Source organism: Anomaloglossus baeobatrachus, chromosome 6, assembly GCF_048569485.1.
Source record: "Anomaloglossus baeobatrachus isolate aAnoBae1 chromosome 6, aAnoBae1.hap1, whole genome shotgun sequence".
Classification (NCBI taxonomy): Eukaryota; Metazoa; Chordata; class Amphibia; order Anura; family Aromobatidae; genus Anomaloglossus; species Anomaloglossus baeobatrachus.
In genome coordinates this window covers 90,163,664-90,189,161 of record NC_134358.1, presented here as the reverse complement: position 1 = coordinate 90,189,161, position 25,498 = coordinate 90,163,664, and the positions used below count along the sequence as shown (strand labels likewise).

General features: G+C 48.4%; 1 protein-coding gene across 1 annotated transcript in view; it reads right to left on the bottom strand.

Annotated features, from left to right (window-relative positions):
- Positions 1-993: 993 nt before the first annotated feature.
- Positions 994-25,498, bottom strand: part of LOC142244072 (MORN repeat-containing protein 3-like) — a 47,923-nt gene continuing 23,418 nt past the window's right edge. The window contains exons 4-6 of the mRNA XM_075316264.1: positions 6,274-6,433; positions 4,797-4,975; positions 994-2,928 (exon numbers count right to left, since the gene is read on the bottom strand). Coding sequence (XP_075172379.1) covers positions 2,851-2,928; positions 4,797-4,975; positions 6,274-6,433 — 417 coding nt within the window. The 3' untranslated portion in view covers positions 994-2,850. The remainder of the gene's footprint in view (positions 2,929-4,796; positions 4,976-6,273; positions 6,434-25,498) is intronic.

Here is a 25,498-nt window from a genome sequence, read left to right as displayed (position 1 = left end):
ACCCGCAATGGGTACCTCAACCTTAACAACACCGCCGACGTAGTGGGGTGAGAAGGGAACATGCCGGGGGCCCCGTGGGGGCCCTCTTTTCTTCCAACCAACATAACTAATATGAGAATGCATGAGTGGATGTGTGCCTCCTTCCACACAAAGCATAAAACTGAGGAGCCCGTGATCCACGGGAGGGTGTATAGGCAGAGGGGAGGGGGTTACACTTTTTAAAGTGTAATACTTTGTGTGGCCTCCGGAGGCAGAAGCTATACACCCAATTGTCTGGGTCTCCCAATGGAGCGACAAAGAAACAAGCTTTCGAGACATCTCAGGTCTCTTCCTCAGGCATGGTATGACAAAATATCTGAAGAAACACAAAAATATACACAAAACAGAGCAGAGGGATACATAGTAAAAGGTAATTTAAATAAACAAACACTGAGCTTAGAAAGTGAATCCTTAATTAGCTTTGATTAGTGGTGTGAGAGTTTTATTGTCCCAATATCCATGTAGGATCAAAGGCCTTTGCCATCAGTCTCTGGAGCATACTCCTCAGATTTTGTAATGTATCATAAATCCTCCTGACAGGATGAGTCCTGTGTTCACAGAGCTAAACATTGTGATGAACTTGTATTCCCAGACCCTGCGATGGCTCTGTGATCTGAAGTTGCCTTTTAATATGACAACTTTCATATGGTTTATGTTGTGTCCTGGAGCACAGAAATATTTGGCCACAAGTAAATGGATTTTTTTGTCTGTAATTGTGTGGCGGTGAGATCTCATCCTTGCTCTTAGTCTCTGTCCTATTTCTCCAACATAGAGGCCCCCAATAGGACATATAGTGCACAGGATTAAGTACACCATGTTGGAAGAGGAACATGTGAATGTCCCAGGAATTGGCCCATAAAGTAACAGTCAATGTAGAAAACTTTATACACAAGGACACGGATGGATTTATTTGCTTTATTAACATTATTACAAACAAACAAGTTGATGATATAAGATCAATAACATATTTATGGCTTCAGATATTACTTGCCATGAAGCCTGGTCAGTCATGGGTTCTGTGGTTTGTCTATAGGAATTGTACAGAATGCCCATGGCTTCACGTTAAAGTGCTGGCACTTTTTTCTTTACTAAATTGTTGGTATTTGCTGTACAGGATAATCACGGCCTCAGCTAAGCTGTTGGTAAAGTAATAAGTACATTCATGGCTTTGTTTAAAGGTGTTGCATTAAAAAATCTTGCCAACTGCATGGATCCTTTTAATACAATAAACGTAGGCGTATTCACCCATTATTACTCTTGTGGATGAGTGACTTGACGGTGTCAACCGGTAACAGTTCTCAGTGTTCAGATGACCAAAGAATGCGATATCATTGCTTTTAGTAGCTATGTGTCCACTCAGGATGCACAAAGATAGGACATGTAGGAAAACACATTTATAGCAGTACTGCAATCTCCGCCATTCATGTCTGAGAACTGAATATCATTATAAACATGATTTGCTCAAAGGCAACTAGAGGTACCTTAGCTAAAGATTATTAAAATATAACTTATATTTCACAATTTAATGGCTACCATTAAAAAGACAGAAAAAGGTAAGGTAAGGTAATAATAATATTGAATACTCTTATAGATTATGCCTTAGTCCCTGATGAAGCCAATCATGGCGAAACATGTCGGGCAGGCTAAAAAGCTGGAAATTTTAATTAGCAGATATAAGGGTAGTGAGTAATAATTATATAGGAATACAATATAATCAGTTAGTCCGCGGCCAAAAAGGTAATAATATTATTATTGATTCCTCATATAGATTATGCCTTAGTCCCTGAAGAAGCCAAACATGGCGAAACATGTCGGGCAGACTAATAGCTGGGAATTTTAATTAGCAGATATAAGAGTAGTAAATAATAATTATATAGGAATACAATATAATCAGTCCGTGGCCAAAAAGGTAAGGTAATACAATTATTATTGATTCCTCATATAGATTAAGCCTTAGTCCCTGATGAAGCCAATCATGGCGAAACATGTCAGGCAGACTAATAGCTGGGAATTTGAATCAGCATATATATGGGTAGTAAGTAATAATTATATAGGAATACAATATAATAAGTTGGCCAACTGATACCTTAATCTATATGAGGAATCGATATTATTAATACCTCAACCCTTTCTATCTTTTTAATGGTAATTAAAAGCTTTATATTTTAATGATCTTTAGTTAGGGTACCTCTAGTTGCCTTATGGCAAATCGTGTTTATAGTTAATTTAACCCTACAATGATCAGGGAACGGTTTGAGTTTTTTTTTGGTAAAAGAACGGAATATCAGTCTTAGGCGGTGGTTACTTCGGAAGTAGCTGTGGTGGCTCTGCTTTATTTATCAAATTTTCAGACCCACCATGGCTCACTTGGTTGTTTCTATGGTGAGGACAGAGCGAGATGGACACATCTTAGCAATGAATGTTTGAGATATGGATACCTCTATTGGGTGACATCGGGGGGCCATTATCATGCCCAAGGTGTGAGCCAGATTTTATTACTCATTTCTTTTTCTTTTTTAACATTATGTTTTTAATTTGTTTTCAGTGTAATTTTTAGTGAGAAAAAAAAAAAAAGTATTTTATAATGAAACGTGTTAGTAAACGGACTAAAATATTCTTAACTTGCAGCAGATCGAAGAAAGAGAAAAGTTGCTGTTTTTCGCCCTTGTTAAACTATTGGTATAAACTCTACAGGATGATCACAGTTTAGGACAGAATGTCACTTTCTAGGCAGTAAGCCCAAGTTCTAACAGTTTTTCACAATTTTTCTTTTTTGAGAGGTAGATTTCTTTAGGGTTCTGTGATTTTCCTTTACAAAGAAAGGTAGTTCCTTTTTGACAAGTGCACTTCTTGCTTCTTTGACGACTCTTTTTGGTGATGGGCTTTCCCCTTAAAAAAAGAAGGGACTGCGCTTAGTGACACACTACAGCATACAATATATTTGAGTCAGTTACAAGTAAATCATTCTTCTCTACACCTACTGTAGTTATCTTGGAAGGGCAGTGTGCAGCCGTGTGAGCTGATCCTATAGGTAGTCTGTCCCTTAAGGGGGCTTTACATGCTGTGATATCGGTAACGATATATCGTCTGGGTCACGTCGTTAGTGACGCACATCCGGCGCCGTTACCGACATCGTAGCGTGTAACACAAATGAGCGACGATCAACAAGCACAAAAACGTGAAAAAACGTTGCTCGTTGACACGTCGCTCATTTCCTTAATATCATTGCTGCTGCAGTTACGATGTTGTTTTGTCGTTCCTGCGGCATCACACATCGCTGTGTGTGACACCACAGGAACGACGAACATCTCCTTACCTGCCTCCACTGGCAATGCGGAAGGAAGGAGGTGGGCGGGATGTTACGTCCCGCTCATCTCCGCCCCTCCACTTCTATTGGCCGGCCGCTTAGTGACATGGCATCGACGTCGCTATGACGCCGAACGCACCTCCCCCTTGAGGGAGGGATTGTTCGTCGGTCACAGTGACGCCACTGACAAGGTATGTGCATGTGACGCTGTCGTAGCGATAATGTTCGCTACGGCAGCGATCACCACATATCGCACAAGCGACGAGGGCGGGTGCTATCGCGCACGACATCGCTAGCTATAGCTAGCGATGTCGTAGAGTGTAAAGCACCCTTTAGGGTAGAGTCACGCTGGCATAAGACTTGCAAGAGTACAATGCGAGAAAATCTCGCACTGCACTCGGGCCCCATTTAAGACAATACAGCAGCTCACATCTGTGAGTTTTTCCTCAGCCCTAATCGGACTGAGGAAAAAAAAAATCGCATCATGCTCCAATTGTCTGCAAGTCTCGGATCACTCGCACCCATACAAGTCTAAAGGTGCAAGTGAAACATCAGACTGCACTCGGATGTCATCCAAGTGCAATCCAATATACACACAGCCTGACAATGCAGGAGGTGGAGAGATTAATCCCTCCCTCTCCTCCGTAGCTGTGATCCGGTTGCAGGATCGGGTCACAGTCACATGACACTCGGCTCACACTCGCAGCAGAGCCTGAGCCAAGGGTCATTAGCGTATCAAATCCGATGCTCCTGCATCACGCCATACACTAGTAAAAAGGATCGTCACTCGCACAAATCTTTGCTGCTTCTTTTCTTTTCTTTCAAGCCATAAATATAAAAGGTGCAGTACAGTGACGCGTTTCGGCCATAAAGAACGACCTTTCTCAAACCAAGTCATTCTTTATGATCGAAACGCGTCACTGTACTGCACCTTTTATATTTATGGCTTGAAATAAAAAGAAAAGAAGCAGCAAAGATATGTGCGAGTGCCGATCCTTTTTGCCAGGTTTATGTGGAGTCCATCCTATGATTCGACCACCGCAGCACGGGGAGTGCATACCTGGTTATAGCAGTATGCCATACACTAGTGTGACTCTACCCTTATGTTGCGCTCAGATGGCCATATTTTACAATCCATTTGACAAGCAGTTTGTTGGGGTGGTGTGGTCTGTATATAGGGCCGTGAAATACAGTGGTCTGAACCCGGCCTCAGATTTGCGGTTTTCGCTCACTACAGCAGGATTGTCGCCTCCTGCAAAGAACTTGTTGTATCCCTACAAGCGGTCGGGATATAAGTTTTGTTTAAAGAAAATCCTAGGCTATGAAATTGACGACTATAGGAAGTTCTGGTGCTAATCCTGTACTACAGATGGTAAATTGTAGCTGTACGCTCCGCCATCAGTATATATTTGGCAGGCTGGTTCAGTCTCATTATAAGTGTATATACTACCTTAGGAATAGGCTTCTTGGTATTAGGAGCGTTTCTCCGGCCAAAATCCAGAGTCCCAGACGGAGGGAAGACTTTTGACCAAACTTCCTTGTAGATTTTGCCTGTGTCTGCATTGTAGAACCTCCCAGGTCCATGCTTCATCCCCTTCCTCCAGAAGCCTTTATAGATATCCTTGTTAGCTAGATATAGACAAAAAATAGAATTAATTTTACTGAAAGTACCGTGTTTCCCAGCGTATAAGTCGACTTTTCAACCCCTGAAAATCTTCTCAAAAGTCGGGGGTCATCTTATATCCCGGGTATCGTCTTATAGGGCGCATAATTAGGTACCGTACCGTATTTTTCCGATTGGCTGGTGGCTGTCTGTGAGTGCACGCGGCTGACTTTCTGTTTAGGTGGCTCTCTGTGCGTGTGGGCAGCCGGCTGCCTCACCGTACGGGCGGCAAGCTAGCTGTGCTGGTAGCGTAAGCTGCGGTGACTGTGCGGTGGATATCCCAGACACTCTGGCTTCAAATCATGCCACCCGGAGTCAGCACGCCTGCAGACAGAGCTCTCAGGTGAGAGCCCATCTGCACATGCGCTGCTTCAGACGACATTTCTTTGAAGCCCGGACCACCGTCAGAGCATCTGGGACATCTGCCTGCTCCACACAGCCAGCTCAACTTCTGCTTACAGGCACAGACCCACTGCTGCCAGGCACAGACCCCACCAGCACCGGCACTGCCTCCTGTGACCCCTCTCCACCACCGCTGCCAGGCACAGACCCCACCAGCACCGCCACTGTCTCCTGTGACCCCACTCCACCACCGCTGCCAGGCACAGACCCCACCAGCACTGCCACTGCCTCCTGTGACCCCGCTCCACCACTGCTGCCAGGCACAGACCCCACCAGCACCGGCACTGCCTCCTGTGACCCCTCTCCACCACCGCTGCCAGGCACAGACCCACCGTTGCCAGGCACAGACCCCACCAGCACCGCCTCTTGTGACCCCGCTCCACCACCGCTGCCAGGCACAGACCCCATCAGCATCGCCACTGCCTCTTGTGACCCCGCTCCACAACCCTTGACCCCCCACGGTAAGACAACACTGGCGTATAAGATGGACTCCATTTTATTTTTCCACAAATCTGGGGGTCGTGTTATACGCCAGAAGATACGGTATATTCCGTTCATCTGAACAGGGTTGTTTTGGCAGGAGGCACATAGATTTCTTTCTGCAAGGCCTACTCAGATGATCGGGCAGTCACAGATATGTGAATTTCCCCTTACTGTACAGCGCAAAGAACCACAAATAAGACAGAGACCTCAGGAACATGATAGGAGACAGAACTGTACTGACCCAAACTGACTTTAACAGGTAAGTAAATCTACTTTTGTCTTCATTTCATGTTGTCCCTTGTTTGATTCTGTGTTCTGAAATCATAATGGGTTTGTTCCTGTGAGCTTGTGATAATGTTTGTATGATATCATAATATACCATAAAAAAGCATCCCTCGTCCGGAATACTTGTCCTTGCGCCATTCTCCTTCATAGATGTCGCCATTGGCAAAATTCATCTTGCCATATCCGCTCCGTTGACCGCACACCCAGCCTCCTTCATAGTATTCATCCTTCGAGTAGTAGTAAATCCCATATCCCTGCAAAGAGACAGAAACCACAATTCACACATTTATACGTCAGAAGCCTCTCCATGTCCTTTGCACTTATACATTGAGGAACATTTATCTGAAATTCTTAACCAATGTGTGAACCAGTGTCTAAAACTTGGTGAACCTCTGATTACCTTTGCTGTTGAGAGACTCTGCCTCTCTCACATGCTCTCTTTTTATACATAGTCATGTTACTTATTTGAAAACTGACCCTCCAGCTGTTCTTCATTAGTCCCACTTATTTTTGAGAATTTTGTTAAGCTCTGTCTCAACTATTTGAGATGCTGTCACAATGTGACTGCAGCATAGCGAGAGACACTATGCCGTCCCTCACGCTAGGGGACCCTAGGCTATTCCTAACCTCGGGGTTACCCCCTAATGCTGGAGATGCCTCAGTCCCGTGCCTGGCTATTCTCCTGACCAGAGCTAATCTATTGCCTCCTCCCACAGGGAAGGAAGGGGCAGGAGTGTGATGGTAACACAGATTAAGACAGACCGGGGAAAACTAAAACTCAGACAAATTGCAAACTCACAGGAAAAAAACAATAAGACAAAAGAGAAAAGCAAGATCAGTAAGGCAGCAACAAAAAGACAACATGGGTTAACACCACAACCGCTCACAGCAATAATGAACAACACCTCACCAGACCAGTATAGGTACAATATAGCTGACATTAATAAAATAGTCCAGCCAGCATACATAGGAGAGCGAACGTGACAGGCTCCCCTACATCATGTGATAAAAGAAAGTAACAAGTAGCCAGCAAAGATGAACTCTTGCAAGCCTGCCTAAGCCTGTGGGTCGACGCCATTTTCTCCCTGCCCCAATCACAGAAGTTAGTAGGCAGAGTGCCGGAATCTGTAGTTTCTACAGATCCTGACGCCGCCATGACAGTTGGCGATGCCTGCAAAAATCTCTTTGTGACAGATGTATTGCTACCATCAATTTATTTATTGATATAGCACCATTAATTCCATAGCGCTTTACAGATTGTCCCCATTGGGGCTCACAATCTAAGTTTCCAATCAGTACTGAATGTATTCGGAGTGTGGAAGGAAACCCATGCAAACACAGGGAGAGCATATAAACTTCTTGCAGATATTGTCCTTATAACCAAGAAAAAAGAGTCTTTCAGTTTGCCAAGTAGCAAATATACCCACACAAGCCATATTATGAAAATATATATAAATATTTATTATAGAGGCTGTAGGGGAAAAACAGTACATAGGCATACATATATGAACATAGGACCAAGGGAATTAGTGCTGGAGGGGAAAACCCCACGTGTCCCAAGCATTCATTCAGGAGAACAAGTCTCTACTGAGTAACGGCAGACATACCATAGTAGAGTCACACCAGGCAGGCACAGCTCAAAGAAAGTAGAAATGGCCAAAATGGCACAACCAGTTGTTAGCAAAAGCCGAGCAAACCTACCAGGAGGATATGACGCCGAGGGCCCGGGTAACACGTGGGGACCAAACGTCCCAACACGTGTTTCGCTCCGTGTGCTTCGTCGGGGATGTACTGTTTTTCCCCTACAGCCTCTATAATAAATATTTATATATATTTTCATAATATGGCTTGTGTGGGTATATTTGCTACTTGGCAAACTGAAAGACTCTTTTTTCTTGGTTATATTCAATTGTAGAGTTGTTGCCTTTACTCATCAAGTGGCCCTCTTTTGATTTATTTCAGATATTGTCCTTAGTGGGATTCAACCCAAGACACTTGTTCTATGTTCTGAAAAAAAAATAAAACATGGCTGTAAGAGATTTCCAAATATTTACATTCTTGGTTTCTTTACATTTCACACATTATTAGAACTTTTTGGAATTAGGGCTGTAGCATTACTGTATATGGTACAAACGGTCCCAATAGAGACTGGAAAAAAGTGAATATATACATACAGTGGGTATGGAAAGTATTCAGGCCCCTTTCAATTTTTCACACTTTGTTTCACTGCAGCCATTTGGTAAATTTAAAAAAGTTATTTTTTTTCTCATTTAGGCTACATTCACATGACCGTCCTGTTTTTGCGGTCCCCAAAAAACGATCCTGTTTTTCCATGGATGCATCCATGTGATATCTGTATCCATTCCTTTCCGTATACGGTCTGTGTGCCTTGTGTTTTTGTTTGCGGACTGCAAAAAAACCCAGAACCAGCTAGAAAGATAGATAGGGATAGATAGACAGAGGGATAGATAGATAGATAGAGGGATGGATAGAAGGATGGAGGGATAGATAGCGACATAGAGGGATAAAGAAAGAGAGGGATAGATGATAGATAGATAATAGATAGATGAGAAAGACATATATAATGTTCCACTCTCCTGCATTTTGTAATCTTGCATTCTTTAGTGCCTTTCATGTGGCACTAAAGGGTGTTTAGCCTTCTATTTAGCCAAAAAATAATTAATTAAAATAAATGACGTGGGGTCCCCCCTATCTTTTGTAGCCAGCTAGGGTAAAGCAGACAGCTGCAGCCTGCAGACCACAGCTGGCAGCTTCACCTTGGCTGGTAATCCAAAACAGAGGGCACCCCACGCTGTTATATTAATTAAATAAATAATTTAAAACAAAAAAAGTGGGGGTCCCCCCCCAAATTGGATCATCAGCTAAAGTAAAGCGGACAGATGTGGTCTGGTATTCTCATACTAGGGAGGTCCACGGTTAATGGACCCACTCCAGGCTAAAAATAGCAGGGCACAGCCGCCCCAGAAGTGGCGCATCCATTAGATGTGCCAATCCTGGAGCTTCGCACCAGCTCATCCCATTGCCCTGGTGTGGTGTCAAATAGGGTAATATAAGGGGTTAATACCAGCTGTGTAATGTAACCTGGCATCAAGCCCTGGGGTTAGTGATGTCACAGAGTCTCTCAGATACCCGACATCACTAATCCAGTCAGTATTAAAAAAACATAGACAACAAAAAAAAATTTATTTGAAAAAACACTCCCCAACACATTCACTCTTTTACCAATTTATTGAAAAGACAAACCAAAAAAAACCCAAACAAACAAATCTGGGTCTGGCATAATTCAATAAGGGGGTCCCATGACGATCCATACAATACTCACTGTCCCACTCAATGAAGAACAGAATGTTCCCCATTGGCTGGGAGAGCAGTGCAGTGACCTGAGCTAATATCATTAGGTCAGGCCAGGTCACTGCAGGGCATAACAAGCGCTGACGTGATAAGGTTAGCTAGCTACATTACCTGTGGTGATGAAGTGACGTCAGCGCAATGACCACTGCGATCTCACCGCAAGGCTCGCGGGCAGCCCGAGAACGTGACTAGCGATGACGTCACAAGCTCCCGCGAGACTTGAGGTGATATCGCTGCGAGCAGCAATGGAAGTCAGTGATGAGCGCTGACATCAGGAGTGCAGCGGAGACCATCAACACAGGTAAAGAACTTAGCTAACCTCCTGACGGCAGCGATCCTCATCCTCGCGGCTGCTCGCACTGCAGTGAGCCACTGCGGGAGTGGAACACAGACTGCAGGGGCACCTGACAGAAATGCTTCCATGCGGCTTCTGGGGATTTTGCGGACCCATTGACTTGTATTGTGTCACGGTCCGCAATTATGGAACAGAATAGGACATGTTCCATATTAACGGAACAGACATATGGCATCCGATGTGTTTTTTGTAAGCACTGATGCACACGGAAGTGTTTTCCTGTGCCATCCGATCCTACTCAAAACACATTGAAAAGATGTCCTTCTCAGTAAGTCTGCAAAAAAGAAGGGAATTTTGTTACTTACCGTAAATTCCTTTTCTTCTAGCTCTTATTGGGAGACCCAGACGATTGGGGTATAGCTACTGCCCTCCGGAGGCCACACAAAGCACTACACTAAAAAGTGCAAGGCCCCTCCCCCTCTGGCTATACCCCCCCGTGGTATCACGGGTTCTCCAGTTTTAGTGCCAAAGCAAGAAGGAGGAAGCCAATAACTGGTTTAAACAAATTAACTCCGAATAACGTCGGAGAACTGAAAAACCGTTCAACATGAACAACATGTGTACCCGCAAACAACCAAGAAATCCCGAAGGACAACAGGGCGGGTGCTGGGTCTCCCAATAAGAGCTAGAAGAAAAGGAATTTACGGTAAGTAACAAAATTCCCTTCTTCTTCAGCGCTCTATTGGGAGACCCAGACGATTGGGACGTCCAAAAGCTGTCCCTGGGTGGGTAAAGAGATACCTCATGTTAGAGCTGCAAAACAGCCCTCCCCTACGGGGATGTCACTGCCGCCTGCAGGACTCTTCTACCTAAGCTGGCATCCGCCGAAGCATAGGTATGCACCTGATAATGTTTGGTGAAAGTGTGCAGACTCGACCAGGTAGCTGCCTGGCACACCTGTTGAGCCGAAGCCTGGTGTCGTAGCGCCCAGGACGCACTCACGGCTCTGGTTGAATGGGCTTTCAGCCCTGAAAGAACCGGAAGCCCTGCAAAACGGTAGGCTTCCAGAATTGGTTCTTTGATCCATCGAGCCAGGGTGGCTTTAGAAGCCTGCAACCTCTTGCGCGTACCAGCGACAAGAGCATCGGAACGGCGTACGGGCGCCGTGCGTGAAATGTAGATTCTGAGTGCTCTCACCAGATCTAGCAAACGTAAATCATTCTCATACCGGTGAACCGGATGAGTGCAAAAGGACGGTAAGGAGATATCCTGATTAAGATGAAACGAGGATACTACCTTAGGGAGAAACTCCGGAATGATGCGCAGCACTACCTTGTCCTGGTGAAACACCAGGAAGGGAGCCTTGGATGACAGAGCTGCCAGCTCAGACACTCGCCGAAGCGATGTGATCGCAACGAGAAACGCCACCTTCTGTGACAGGCGAGAAAAGGAAACTTCCTTCAGAGGCTCGAAAGGCGGCTTCTGGAGAGCAACTAGAACCCTGTTCAGATCCCATGGATCCAACGGCCGCTTGTACGGGGGTACGATATGACAAACCCCCTGCGGGAACGTGCGCACCTTAGAAAGACGTGCTAGACGCTTCTGAAAAAACACGGATAGTGCTGAGACTTGCCCTTTGAGGGAGTCTAGCGACAAGCCCTTTTCTAACTCCTATTGTAGGAAGGAAGGAAAGATAGGCAATGCAAATGGCCAGGGAGACACTCCCTGAGTAGAGCACCAGATTAAGAAAACCTTCCACGTTCTGTGGTAGATCTTAGCAGACGTGGGCTTCCTAGCCTGTCTCATGGTGGCAACGACCCCTTGGGATAATCCTGAAGACGCTAGTATCCAGGACACACAAGCCACACAGTCAGGTTCAGGGCCGCAGAATTCCGATGGAGAAAACGGCCCTTGAGACAGTAAGTCTGGTCGGTCTGGTAGTGACCCCGGTCGGCCGACCGTGAGATGCCACAGATCCGGGTACCACGATCTCCTCGGCCAGTCTGGTGCGACGAGTATGACGCGGCTGCAATCGGATCTGATTTTTGCGCAGTACTCTGGGCAAGAGTGCCAGAGGTGGAAGCACATATGTGAGCCGGAACTGCGACCAATCTTGCACTAAGGCGTCTGCCGCCAGAGCTCTGTGATCGCGCGATCGTGCCATAAATGCCGGGACCTTGTTGGTGTGCCGAGACGCCATTAGGTCGACGTCCGGCCCCCCCCCCAGCGGCAACAGATTTCCTGAAACACGTCCGGGTGAAGGGACCATTCCCCCGCGTCCATGCCCTGGCGACTGAGGAAGCCTGCTTCCCAGTTTTCTACGCCCGGGATGTGAACTGCGGATATGGTGGATGCTGTGTCCTCCACCCACATGAGGATTCGCCGGACTTCCTGGAAGGCTGCTGACTGCGTGTCCCTCCTTGGTGGTTGATGTATGCCACCGCTGTGGAGATGTCCGACTGGATTCGGATCTGCTCCCTTCTAGCCACTTTTGGAAAGCTAATAGGGTAAGATACCCTGCCTCGATTTCCAGCACATCGAACTGAAGGGTGGACTCCTGCTGAGTCCACGTCCCCTGAGCCATGTGGCGGAGACAAACTGCTCCCCACCCTGACAGACTCGTATCTGTCGTGACCACTGCCCAGGATGGGGGCTATGGCAATGAGGTGGGAATAAGCCACTATTGCAGAGAGTCCTCGGCCGTCAGGGAAAGGGAGACTTCCCGTCCAGGGAGGTTGACTGCCCATCCCATTGGCGGAGAATGTCCCATTGCCGTTGGCGCAGATGAAACTGCGCAAAGAGAACTGCCTCGATGGCTGCCACCATCTTCCTTAGGAAGTGCATGAGGCGCCTTAAGGGGTGCGACTGGCCTTGAAGGAGAGACTGCACCTCTGTCCGCAGTGAACGCTGCTGGTTCAGCGGAAGCTTCACTATGGCTGATAGAGTATGAAACTCCATGCCGAGATACGTTAGTGATTGAGTCGGAGACAGATTTGACCTTGCCAAATTGATGATCCACCCGAAAGTCTGGAGAGTCTCCAGCGTAACCTTCAGGCTACGTTGGCATGCCTCGAGGGAGGTTGCTTTGACGAGTAGATCGTCCAAGTACGGAATCACCGGGTGTCCGTGAGAGTGCAAGACTGCTACCACTGCTGCCATGACCTTGGTGCCCACCCGTGGGGCTGTCGCCAGACTGAATGGCAGAGCTACGAACAGAAGATGTTCGTCTCCTATCACAAAACGTAGAAAACGTTGGTGCTCCGTAGCAATTGGCACGTGGAGATAGGCATCTTTGATGTCTGTTGAAGCAAGGAAGTCTCCTCGAGACATTGAGGCAATGACGGATCGGAGGGATCCCATCCGGAACCGCCTGGCGTTCGCATGCTCGTTGAGCAGTTTCAGAACCAGAACAGGACGGAAGGAACCGTCCATTTTTGGAGCCACAAAGAGATTGGAGTACAAACCCTCGCCCTCGTTCCTGAGGGGGGACAGGGATCACCACTCCTTCTGCTCTTAGAGCGTCCACCGCCTGCAGCAGGGCATCTGCTCGGTGGAGAGGTGGGGCCGTTCTGAAGAATGGAGTCGGAGGACGAGAACAGAACACTGTCCTGTGCACGTGAGCACAATGTCCGTCACCCACCGGTCTGTGACCTGTGGCAGCTAAATGTCGCCAAAGGCGGGGGAGTCTGCCATCAGCCGCGGATGCGGAGAGAGAGAGAGAGAGCTGAGAGTCCTGAGGAGACCGCCTTGGTAGCGGTTCCTCCGACCGCCTTCCTTGGGCGAGATTGAGCCCGGCCGGAATCTGAGGCCGTCTGAGGTTTTGTAGCCCTTTTGCACGAGGACAATTGGGACCTGCCGGAGCTTGGGAAGGACCGAAACCTCGACTGTACTTTTAGGACAGCATTAACAGGGTAAGTCGCAGTGCAGACATTGCGGGGTTACGGACGCCTCTGCGGTACAGATGTCCCTGCTCAAGGTCAGCTGCGCAAGAACAGCAGAAAAGGTTAGGTTGCCAATACGGCTGTGGATGCCGGAGCAACCGACACGCCGATAGCCTCCTAGACAGATTTCAACCAGAGTCCATCTGTCTGTGAATGGCATCTTGAAGTGAAGCCCCATCTCCAGTGCAACTATGGCTCTATATGCAAGCCTGGAGATTGGAGAATCCACCTTTGGACCCTGGGTCCAGCGCTGACCACGTCAGGGGAAAAAAGGGATAACGTGTATCCTAAAAACGTTTGGAGAAGACGCTTATCTGGTAAGCGTGGTGTTCCTGGACTGCTTCTCTGAAGTCAGCGTGGCCAGAAAAATACTCAATATCTGCGTGAGACACTGAAAAGGAACTTCTCCTGTTCGTCTCCTATCTCCACTGGGGGAGCTGAGGGAGAAAGATCCAACCTTCCATTGGTGGACGGTATAGGATCATTCCGTATGGCGTTACCACCCGGTGTATCCGGATTGAGAGCGATGTCAGTATCAAAGCCCTGAAGAGCTGCCTTTTGTTCAAGTAGATTGCCCATGGGTGCAAGTCTCTATATTATGACTACTCCGTCCCTGTCCATGGACAGGGTTGACAGGAGGTTTCTTTGGCCACAACTAGTAGAGCCCCGGCAGACGACGTGCTAGAGACCCCGGCAGACGACGTGCTACAGGGGAGCATGCACACAATGGGACGGTGTCATGAACAGCCTCCCATGTAGTAAAAACAGCACTGAAAACTGTGTTGCTTTTTTTTTTTTTTTTTTGCCGCTGCCGACTAGCTATCTAGAAGTATATAGCCAAGATTGGTGACCGTACATTGCAATGTATAGCATACAGGCATAAAGTACAAATGACCACTGCAGCACAAGCAATACAAGCAGCATAGAAGCCTGTGCCCTGGCACCCCTGCTCTTCTGCTGCTGTATACTAGTCATCTAGGGGAATATAGCCCAGAAGAGTGACCCTACAGTGCAATGTATAGCATACAAGCACAAGTACAAATGAACACTGCAGCACATGCAATCCAAGCAGCATAGAAGCCTGTGCCCTGGCACCTCTGCTCTTCTGCTGCTGTAGACTGGTCATCTAGGGGAATATAGCCCAGAAGAGTGACCATACAGTGCAATGTATAGCATACAAGCACAAGTACAAATGCACACTGCAGCCCATGCAATACAAGCAGCATAGAAAAAAACCTGTGCCCCAGCACCCTTGGTTTTCTGCTGCTGTAGTCTAGCCATTCCAGGAGAATATAGCTAAGACTAGCGACTGTACAGTGCAATGTATAGCATATCAGCATAAACACAAATGAACACCTCAGTCGTGCAAAACAAGCAGCCTAGAAAGCCTGTGCTCTAGCACACCTGCTTTCCTGCTGCTGATGTGTCGCTCCCCAAGCGGGCATATAGCGACCTATGTAGTTAAAAACAACACATGTATACACTGCAGTTATATCGTGGTCAGCACTATGTGTGCCTCTTACCGCCCGCCTATAAGCGGGTGTATGATCGCCACTGTCCTGCCTTGGTGCCCCGAGCTCTGCAGTAATGGCTGCCGGCTTCTTCCCCAGCTCGTGTGAGTAGGGGCGGGCCGTGGGCGTGCCCCCAAGGCAGAGCGGGAATCCGGCGTCCGACAGAGTGCAGTGAGAGGGCTGGAGCATGTAAAAAGGCTCCAGCCCTCGGCGCTGCTGATTGCTCAGCGCCTGTCCCCTTCCCTGAGTGACAGGGAGGGGGCGGGAACGAAGCGGCACTAGGCCGCAGAAGCCGGGGACTGGAGTTATAAGCGCCGCCGCCGTAAAAGCGCGGTCGGCGCCCAGTCCCCGGCGAACTACAAGTCCCAGCCGCGCCGCCGCTCCCGGAGCGTCCGGCGCGGTAGTTCCCAAAACACAAAGTCACTCAGCAAAGCTGCAGTGACTGTAACCCTTTACTGTCCCCGGCGCACTAGCACACCCAGCAAGTCTGGAGTGTGCTGTGCCTGTGTGTACGGGGACACAGAGTACCTGTAATGGTGCAGGGCCATGTCCCTGAACGGTACTCCAGCTCCACATCCAGCAGGTTCAAATGGGTCTGTGGATGGAGCCCGGCGTCAGAGCTTTGAGGCCGGCAGGATCCCACTTCCTCAGAGCCCCTCAGGGGGATGTGGAAGGAAAGCAGCATGTGGGCTCCAGCCTCCGTACCAGCAATAGGTACCTCAACCTTACAACACCATCCAGGGGTGAGAAGGGAGCATGCTGGGGACACTATATGTGTCCTCTTTTCTTCCATCCGAAATAGTCAGCAGCTACTGCTGACTAAAATCTGTGGAGCTATGCGTGGATGTCTGACCTCCTTCGCACACAAAGCTAAAACTGGAGAACCCGTGATACCACGGGGGGGTATAGCCAGAGGGGGAGGGGCCTTGCACTTTTTAGTGTAGTGCTTTGTGTGGCCTCCGGAGGGCAGTAGCTATACCCCAATCGTCTGGGTCTCCCAATAGAGCGCTGAAGAAACAGACACCGACCAGGACAAACGGAACGGTTGTCTGAATGAGTCCTAATGTACACTCTGCACCCCATCTTGACAGAAAAAAACCCAGAAATATAGACATTTTTGCAAATTTATTAAACAAGAGAAAGTGAAATATCACATGGTATAAGTATTCAGACCTTTTGCTCAAACACTCATATTTAAGTCACATGCTGTCCATTTCTTGTGATCATCCTTGAGATGGTTCTACGCCTTCATTGGAGTCCAGCTGTGTTTAATTAAACTGATAGGACTTGATTTGTAAAGGCGCACACCTGTCTATATAAGACCTCACAGCTCACAATGTATGTCAGACCAAATGAGAATCATGAGGTCAAAGGAATTGCCCAAGGAGCTCAGAGACAGAATTGTGGCAAGGCACAGATCAAGCCAAGGCTACAAAAGAATTTCTGCAGTACTCAAGGTTCCTAAGAACACAGTGGCCTCCATTATCCTTAAATGGAAGAAGAGTTTGGAACCACCAGAACTCTTACTAGACCTGGGCGTCCAGCCAAACTGAACAATCGTGGAAAAGCCTTCAGAAGAGAGGTAAAGAAGAACCCCAAGATCACTGTGGCTAAGCTCCAGAGATGCAGTAGGGAGATGGAAGAAAGTTCCACAAAGTCAACTGTGACTGCAGCCTCCACCAGTCGGGCCTTTATGGGAAAGTGGCCCGAGGAAAACCCCTCCTCTGTGCAAGACATATGAAAGCCCGCATAGAGTTTGTAAAAAAACACATGAAGGACTCCCAGACTATGAAAAATAAGATTCTCTGGTGTGATGAGGCGAAGATAGAACTTTTTGGTGATAATTCTAAAGGTATGTGTGGAGAAAACCAGACACTGCTCATCACCTGCCCAATACAATCCCAACAGTGAAACATGGTGGTGGAAGCATCATGCTATGGGGGTGTTTTTCAGTGCAGAGACAGGACGACTGGTTAAAATTGAAGGAAAGATGAATGCGGCCAAGTACATAGATATCCTGGAAGAAAACCTCTTCCAGAGTGCTCTGGACCTCAGACGTGGCTGAAGGTTCACCTTCCAACAATACAATGATCCTAAGCACAAAGCTAAAATAACAAAGGAGTGGCTTCAAAACAACTCTGTGACCATTCTTGACTGACCCAGCCAGATCCCTGACCTAAACCCAATTGAGCATCTCTGGAGAGACCTGAAAAGGTCTGTCCACCAACGTTCACCATCCAACCTGACAGAACTGGAGAGGATCTGCAAGGAAGAATGGCAGAGGATCCCCAAATCCAGGTGTGAAAAACTTGTTGCGTCATTCCCAAGAAGGTTCATGGCTGTACTAGCTCAAAAGGGAGGGTGCTTCTACTCAATACTGAGCAAAGGGGGTGAATACTTATGACCATGTGATATTTCAGTTTTTCTTGTTTTATAAATTTGCTAAAATTTCTACATTTCTGGATTTTTCCTGACAAGATGGGGTGCAGAGTGTACATTGATGAGAAAAAAATGAACTTTCTTTAATTTACCAAATGGCTGCAATGAAACAAAGAGTGAAACATTTAAAGGGGTCTGAATACTTTCCGTACCCACTGTATTTGGTATTGCAGTGTCTCTTAAAAGTCAGATTTATCAAGATTGTTTAATCCATGTGGTAAAAAAAAAATAAAAAATTAGAAATGCCAAAATTGCAATAAAAGTTGATCAAAATACAGTATGTACCTCAAAATTATTTATAGAAAAAGTCAGCTCGCCAGACAAAGAAGGGAATTTTGTTTACTTACCGTAAATTCCTTTTCTTCTAGCTCCAATTGGGAGACCCAGACAATTGGGTGTATAGCTATACTGCCTCCGGAGGCCACACAAAGTATTACACTTAAAAGTGTAAGGCCCCTCCCCTTCTGGCTATACACCCCCAGTGGGATCACGGGCTCCTCAGTTTTAATGCAAAAGCAAGAAGGAGGAAAGCCAATAACAGGTTTAAAGACAAATTCAATCCGAAGAAACCTCGGAGAACTGAAACCATTCAACATGAACAACATGTGTACCCGAAAAAACCAAAAATCCCTAAGAAAACAGGGCGGGTGCTGGGTCTCCCAATTGGAGCTAGAAGAAAAGGAATTTACGGTAAGTAAACAAAATTCCCTTCTTCTTTGTCGCTCCTAATTGGGAGACCCAGACAATTGGGACGTCCAAAAGCAGTCCCTGGGTGGGTAAAAGAATACCTCGTGATAGGGCCATCAAACGGCCCTGTCCTACAGGTGGGCAACCGCCGCCTGAAGGACTTGTCTACCTAGGCTGGCGTCCGCCGAAGCGTAGGTATGCACCTGATAATGCTTGGTAAAGGTGTGCAGACTCGACCAGGTAGCCGCCTGGCACACCTGCTGAGCCGTAGCCTGGTGCCGTAATGCCCAGGACGCACCCACGGCTCTGGTAGAATGGGCCTTCAGCCCTGAAGGAACCGGAAGCCCCGCAGAACGGTAGGTTTCAAGAATTGGTTCCTTGATCCACCGAGCCAGGGTGGATTTGGAAGCTTGCGACCCTTTACGCTGACCAGCGACAAGGACAAAGAGTGCATCCGAGCGGCGAAAGGGCGCCGTGCGGGAAATGTAGATCCTGAGTGCTCTGACCAGATCCAACAAATGCAAACTTTTCTCAAATTGATGGACTGGATGAGGACACAAGGAAGGTAATGTGACATCCTGATTGAGATGAAAGGGGGATACCACCTTAGGGAGAAACTCAGGAATCGGACGTAGAACCACCTTGTCCTGGTGAAACACCAGGAAGGGAGATTTGCATGACAGCGCCGCTAGCTCGGACACTCTCCGAAGAGACGTGACCGCTACTAGAAAGGCCACTTTCTGTGAAAGACGAGAAAGGGAAACATCCTTCATAGGCTCGAAAGGCGGCTTCTGGAGAGCAATTAGAACCTTGTTCAGATCCCAGGGCTCTAACGGCCGCTTGTAAGGAGGGACGATATGACAAACTCCTTGCAGGAACGTTCGTACCTGAGTAAGTCGTGCTAGGCGTTTCTGAAAAAATACAGATAGCGCTGAGACTTGTCCCTTAAGGGAGCTGAGCGACAAACCTTTTTCCAACCCGGATTGCAGGAAGGAAAGAAAAGTAGGCAATGCAAAAGGCCAGGGAGAAACTCCCTGAGCAGCGCACCAAGATAAGAATATCTTCCACGTCCTGTGGTAGATCTTGGCGGAGGATGGTTTTCTAGCCTGTCTCATGGTGGTAATAACCTTTCGAGATAATCCTGAAGACGCTAGGATCCAGGACTCAATGGCCACACAGTCAGGTTCAGGGCCGCAGAATTCAGATGGAAAAACGGCCCTTGAGACAGCAAGTCTGGTCGTTCTGGTAGTGCCCATGGTTGGCCCACCGTGAGGTGCCACAGATCTTGGTACCACGATCTCCTCGGCCAGTCTGGAGCGACGAGGATGGCGCGGCGGCAGTCGGCCCTGATCTTGCGCAGCACTCTGGGTAACAATGCCAGAGGTGGGAACACATAAGGTAGCCGGAACTGTGACCAATCTTGAACTAAGGCGTCTGCCGCCAGAGCTCGGTGATCGTGAGACCGTGCCATGAAAGCCGGGACCTTGTTGTTGTGCCGTGACGCCATCAGGTCGACGTCCGGCATCCCCCAGCGGCAACAGATCTCCTGAAACACGTCCTGGTGAAGGGACCATTCCCCTGGGTCCATACCCTGGCGACTGAGGAAGTCTGCTTCCCAGTTTTCCACGCCTGGGATGTGAACTGCGGATATGGTGGATGCTGTGTCTTCCACCCACGTCAGAATCCGCCGGACTTCCTGGAAGGCTTGCCGACTGCGTGTTCCACCTTGGTGGTTGATGTATGCTACCGCTGTGGAGTTGTCCGACTGAATTCGGATCTGCTTGCCTTCCAGCCACTGCTGGAAGGCTTGTAAGGCAAGATACACTGCTCTGATTTCCAGAACATTGATCTGAAGGGTGGACTCTTCCTGAGTCCACGTCCCTTGAGCCCTGTGGTGGAGAAACACTGCTCCCCACCCCGATAGACTCGCGTCTGTCGTGACTACCTCCCAGGATGGTGGTAGAAATGACTTTCCTTTCGACAAAGCGGTGGGAAGAAGCCACCACCGAAGAGATTCCTTGGCCGCCTGAGAAAGGGAGACGTCTCTGTCGAGGGACGTCGACTTCCCGTCCCATTGGCGGAGAATGTCCCATTGTAGTGGGCGGAGATGAAACTGCGCGAAAGGGACTGCTTCCATTGCTGCTACCATCTTCCCTAGGAAGTGCATGAGGCGTCTCAAGGGGTGTGACTGGCCTTGAAGGAGAGATTGCACCCCTGTCTGTAGTGAACGCTGTTTGTCCAGCGGAAGCTTCACTATCGCTGAGAGAGTATGAAACTCCATGCCAAGATATGTTAGCGATTGGGTCGGGGTTAGATTTGACTTTGAAAAGTTGATGATCCACCCGAAACTCTGGAGAGTCTCCAGCGCAACGTTCAGGCTGTGTTGGCATGCCTCTTGAGAGGGTGCCTTGACAAGTAGATCGTCCAAATACGGGATCACAGAGTGACCTTGCGAGTGCAGGACTGCTACTACTGCTGCCATGACCTTGGTGAAGACACGTGGGGCTGTCGCCAGCCCGAAAGGCAGAGCTACGAACTGAAGGTGTTCGTCTCCTATAACGAAGCGTAGAAAACGCTGGTGCTCTGGAGCAATCGGCACGTGGAGATAAGCATCCTTGATGTCTATAGATGCTAGGAAATCTCCTTGAGACATTGAGGCGATGACGGAGCGAAGGGATTCCATTCGGAACTTCCTGGTTTTTACGTGCTTGTTGAGCAGTTTTAGATCCAGAACGGGACGGAATGACCCGTCCTTTTTTGGCACCACAAACAAGTTGGAGTAAAAACCGTGACCCTGTTCCTGCAGAGGGACGGGGGTCACCACTCCTTCCGCTTTTAGAGTGGACACCGCTAGCAGCAGAGCATCGACTCGGTCGGGAGGTGGAGAAGTTCTGAAGAAGCGAGTTGGAGGACGAGAGCTGAACTCTATCCTGTACCCGTGAGACAGAATGTCTCTCACCCAACGGTCTGTGACCTGTGGCAGCCAAATGTCGCCAAAGCGGGAGAGCCTGCCACCGACCGAGGATGCGGAGAGAGGAGGCCGAAAATCATGAGGAAGCCGCCTTGGTAGCGGGTCTTCCGGCTGTCTTTTTTGGGCGTGACTGAGTCCGCCAAGAATCTGAGCTCCTCTGATCCTTTTGAGTCCTTTTGGACGAGGAGAATTGGGACCTGCCTGAGCCTCGAAAGGACCGAAACCCCGACTGTCCTCTCCTCTGTTGAGGTTTGTTTTGCCTGGGCTGAGGTAAGGATGAATCTTTACCCTTGGAGTGTTTAATGATTTCATCCAAGCGCTCACCAAACAGTCGGTCACGAGAAAAAGGCAAACTGGTTAAACACTTTTTGGAAGCAGAATCTGCCTTCCATTCTCTTAACCACAAGGCTCTGCGTAAAACCACGGAGTTGGCGGACGCCACTGCCGTACGGCTCGTAGAGTCTAGGACAGCATTAATCGCGTAAGACGCAAATGCAGACATTTGAGAGGTTAAGGGTGTCACCTGCGGAGCAGATGTACGTGTGACCGTGTCAATCTGTGTAAGACCAGCTGAAATAGCTTGGAGTGCCCATACGGCTGCGAATGCTGGAGCAAACGACGCGCCGATAGCCTCATAGATGGATTTCAACCAGAGCTCCATCTGTCTGTCAGTGGCATCCTTAAGTGCCGCCCCATCTTCCACTGCAACGAAGGATCTGGCTGCAAGCCTGGAGATTGGAGGATCCACTTTGGGACACTGGGTCCAGCCCTTGACCACGTCAGGGGGAAAAGGATAACGTGTATCCTTAAGCCTTTTGGAAAAACGCTTATCCGGATAAGCGTGGTGCTTCTGGATTGCTTCTCTAAAGTCAGAGTGGTCCAGAAATACACTTAATTTACGCTTGGGATACCTGAAATGGAATTTCTCCTGCTGTGAAGCTGTCTCCTCCACAAGAGGAGCAGGGGGAGAAATGTCCAACATTTTATTGATGGACGCTATGAGATCATTCACTATGGCGTCACCGTCAGGTGTATCCAAATTGAGAGCGGTCTCAGGATCAGAATCCTGATCAGCTACCTCCGCCTCATCATACAGAGAGCCCTGCTGGGACCCTGACCAGTGTGATGAAGTTGAGGGCCGCTCATAGCGAGCTCGTTTAGGCTGTCTGGGACTGTCGTCCGTGTCAGAGCCATCACCCTGGGATGTAAGTGACACCCCCGGAACCCGGAGCTGTTCCAACTGAGGGGGACCAGTGAGCAATGAGTTAACAGTGCCCATGGCCTGAGTTACTGGTCTAGACTGCAATGTTTCAAGAATTTTAGTCATAGTCACAGACAACCTGTCAGCGAAAACTGCAAACTCCGTCCCTGTCACCTGGACAGTATTCACAGGAGGTTCTGCCTGGGTCACCTCCAGCAGAGGCCCCGGCCGAGCAAGTGCCACAGGGGCCGAGCACTGCACACAGTGGGGATCAGTGGAACCTGCCGGTAGAACAGCCCCACATGCGGTACAAGCAGCATAGAAAGCCTGTGCCTTGGCACCTTTGCTTTTTGCGGTCGACATGCTGTTGTATCCTCTGAGTAATCTAGGAGGGTATATAGGAGAGAATCACCGCGACCGTACAGTGCAATGTATAGCTGCAAGCATAAAATACAAATATACACTTCGGCACCAGTGGGGGTCAGCCCTTGAGGGCAGCTTACCGCCCGCTAAAAAGCGGGTGTGTGGGCACCAGAATCCCGTGTCTGGGTCTCCCAGTCTCCTCTCTCCAGCTCAGACTGCACACAGGAATGGCTGCCGGCGTCCTGTGAAGAGGGGCGGACCGTGGGCGTGCCTCAAACAAAGTGCGGGAAACTGGCGTCCCACTGTGCCCAGTGTGAGGGCTGGAGTATGCAAAGCAGACTCCAGCCCTCTGCGCTGACATTCTGTACAGCGTCCCGCCCTTCCCCTGACTGGCAGGCCTGGGGGCGGGAACGAAACGAAACTAGGCCGCAAAAAGCCGGGGACTCGAGTAATAAGCGCGGCCGTCATATATGCACGGCCAGCGCGGAAGTCCCCGGCGCACCACAAGTCCCAGCCGCGCCGCAGCGCTAAAAACTGACAACAGCGGCCGCGCGGCAGTTTCAATACATGTCCCCTCTCAGCAGAGCTGTAGATAGGAATGGCACCAGCGCGCAGCGCTGTTGTCCCCAGCGCACTAACACACCCAGCAATGCTGCGGTGTGGGCGCAATATATACGGGGACACAGAGTACCTTGACGTAGCAGGGCCTGTCCCTGACGATACTCAGCTCCATATCCAGCAGAGTCTCCAGGGGCTGTGGATGGAGCTCGGTCTCAGTGCCTGGAGACCGGTAAAATCCCACTTCACCCAGAGCCCGAAGGGGGATGGGGAAGGATGCAGCATGTGGGCTCCAGCCTCCGTACCCGCAATGGGTACCTCAACCTTAACAAACACCGCCGACAAAGAGTGGGGTGAGAAGGGAGCATGCTGGGGGCCCAAGTATGGGCCCTCTTTTCTTCCATCCGACATAGTCAGCAGCTGCTGCTGACTAAACAGTGGAGCTATGCATGTATGTGTGCCTCCTTCGCACAAAGCATGAAAACTGAGGAGCCCGTGATCCCACGGGAGGGTGTATAGCCAGAAGGGGAGGGGCCTTACACTTTTAAGTGTAATACTTTGTGTGGCCTCCGGAGGCAGTAGCTATACACCCAATTGTCTGGGTCTCCCAATTAGTAGCGACAAAGAAAAACCAAGTCCCTACACCGATCTATTAATGAAAAAATAATAAAGTTACAGGGCTTGAAAAATAGTGACACAAATCAAATTTTTTTAAGTTACTAAAATAGTAAAAAAAAAAACAACAATATAAGTTTGGTATTATGGTAATAATACTGATCAGGATAATTGTATTGTCAGGTCATTTATACTACACAATCAACACCGCAAATTATAACCCAAAAAAACAATGACGCAATTGTGAGGTTTTTTTTTTCACTCTTTCACCGCACTTGGAACATTTTTGGTATTTTCCCTTATTTTATATGTTAAAATAAATCATTCATTCACTCTCCCGGAATGGAGACAAACTCTAGCGCAGCGCCACCTATTGGAAGTAGCGATCCTAAAAGTCAAATGTGGATTTTTAACAATCCTTTGCATATGACCTAGGATATATAAGCCAGATCAGAATCCCAATTTGCAGACACAGTGTTTCGGGGTGCTTGCCCCTCGTCAGTGCAAAGTATGGGGTGTCTGATCTGGCTCATGAGAAGCTTTGTGGGGACCACGGGGGAACACTATTCTCTTTAAGGAGACTTTGCAAGCCAGTCTTCAGACACGGTGTTTCGGGGTGCTTGCCCCTCGTCAGTGCAAAGTATGGGGTGTCTGATCTGGCTCATGAGAAGCTTATATAATAAATCATGTCATTTATAACTAAAAATCCTCCTGCAAAAAAAAAAAAAAAGAAGCTCGCATATGTCTATGTCAGTGGAACAATAAAAAAAAGGTATAGCTATTTGAAAGAGGGGAGGGAAATTGGCAGCGTTATTGAATCAACGCTATCAGCACAGACTGACTGCTCAAACCAAGAACAGGTGCTTGTACATCATGGCGGGGCTTTCATTGAAATTCACTTTCCTTCTTGCTTGTTTTCCTTCTATCTCTAGCCTTTTACCGCTCGTCACAGCCCAGCATCTCTCCTGCTTGCAGCGTTCTGCAGTGCAGTGAAACACCGCACACAGTCCAGTCACTCAGGAAGACTGGGGCTGACTCGGTGATGTCGGGTCAACTGGAACTTGACGTGACATCCCCGTATCTCAGAGATCACGGAGCCCTGGGGGGGTGGGGGGGGTCACGTTATTGGATGAGTGGCATGCAGTAGTGCCACCTAGAGGCAGAATTGGCTGAACAAGGTATTTGACAAAAGCCTTCCCTATCAGTTTTACAGGGATGTGGCCACTATTACAGAGGTGTTTGGAGCCGTGTGCAGACTGACCCAGCAGACAGAATTGGCTGAAAATTGGTATGTATGCTATTCAAGGCATGGGGAAATGGAAGGCATCTTTAAAAAATTGTATACCAAAACTCCCCACCAGGTGAA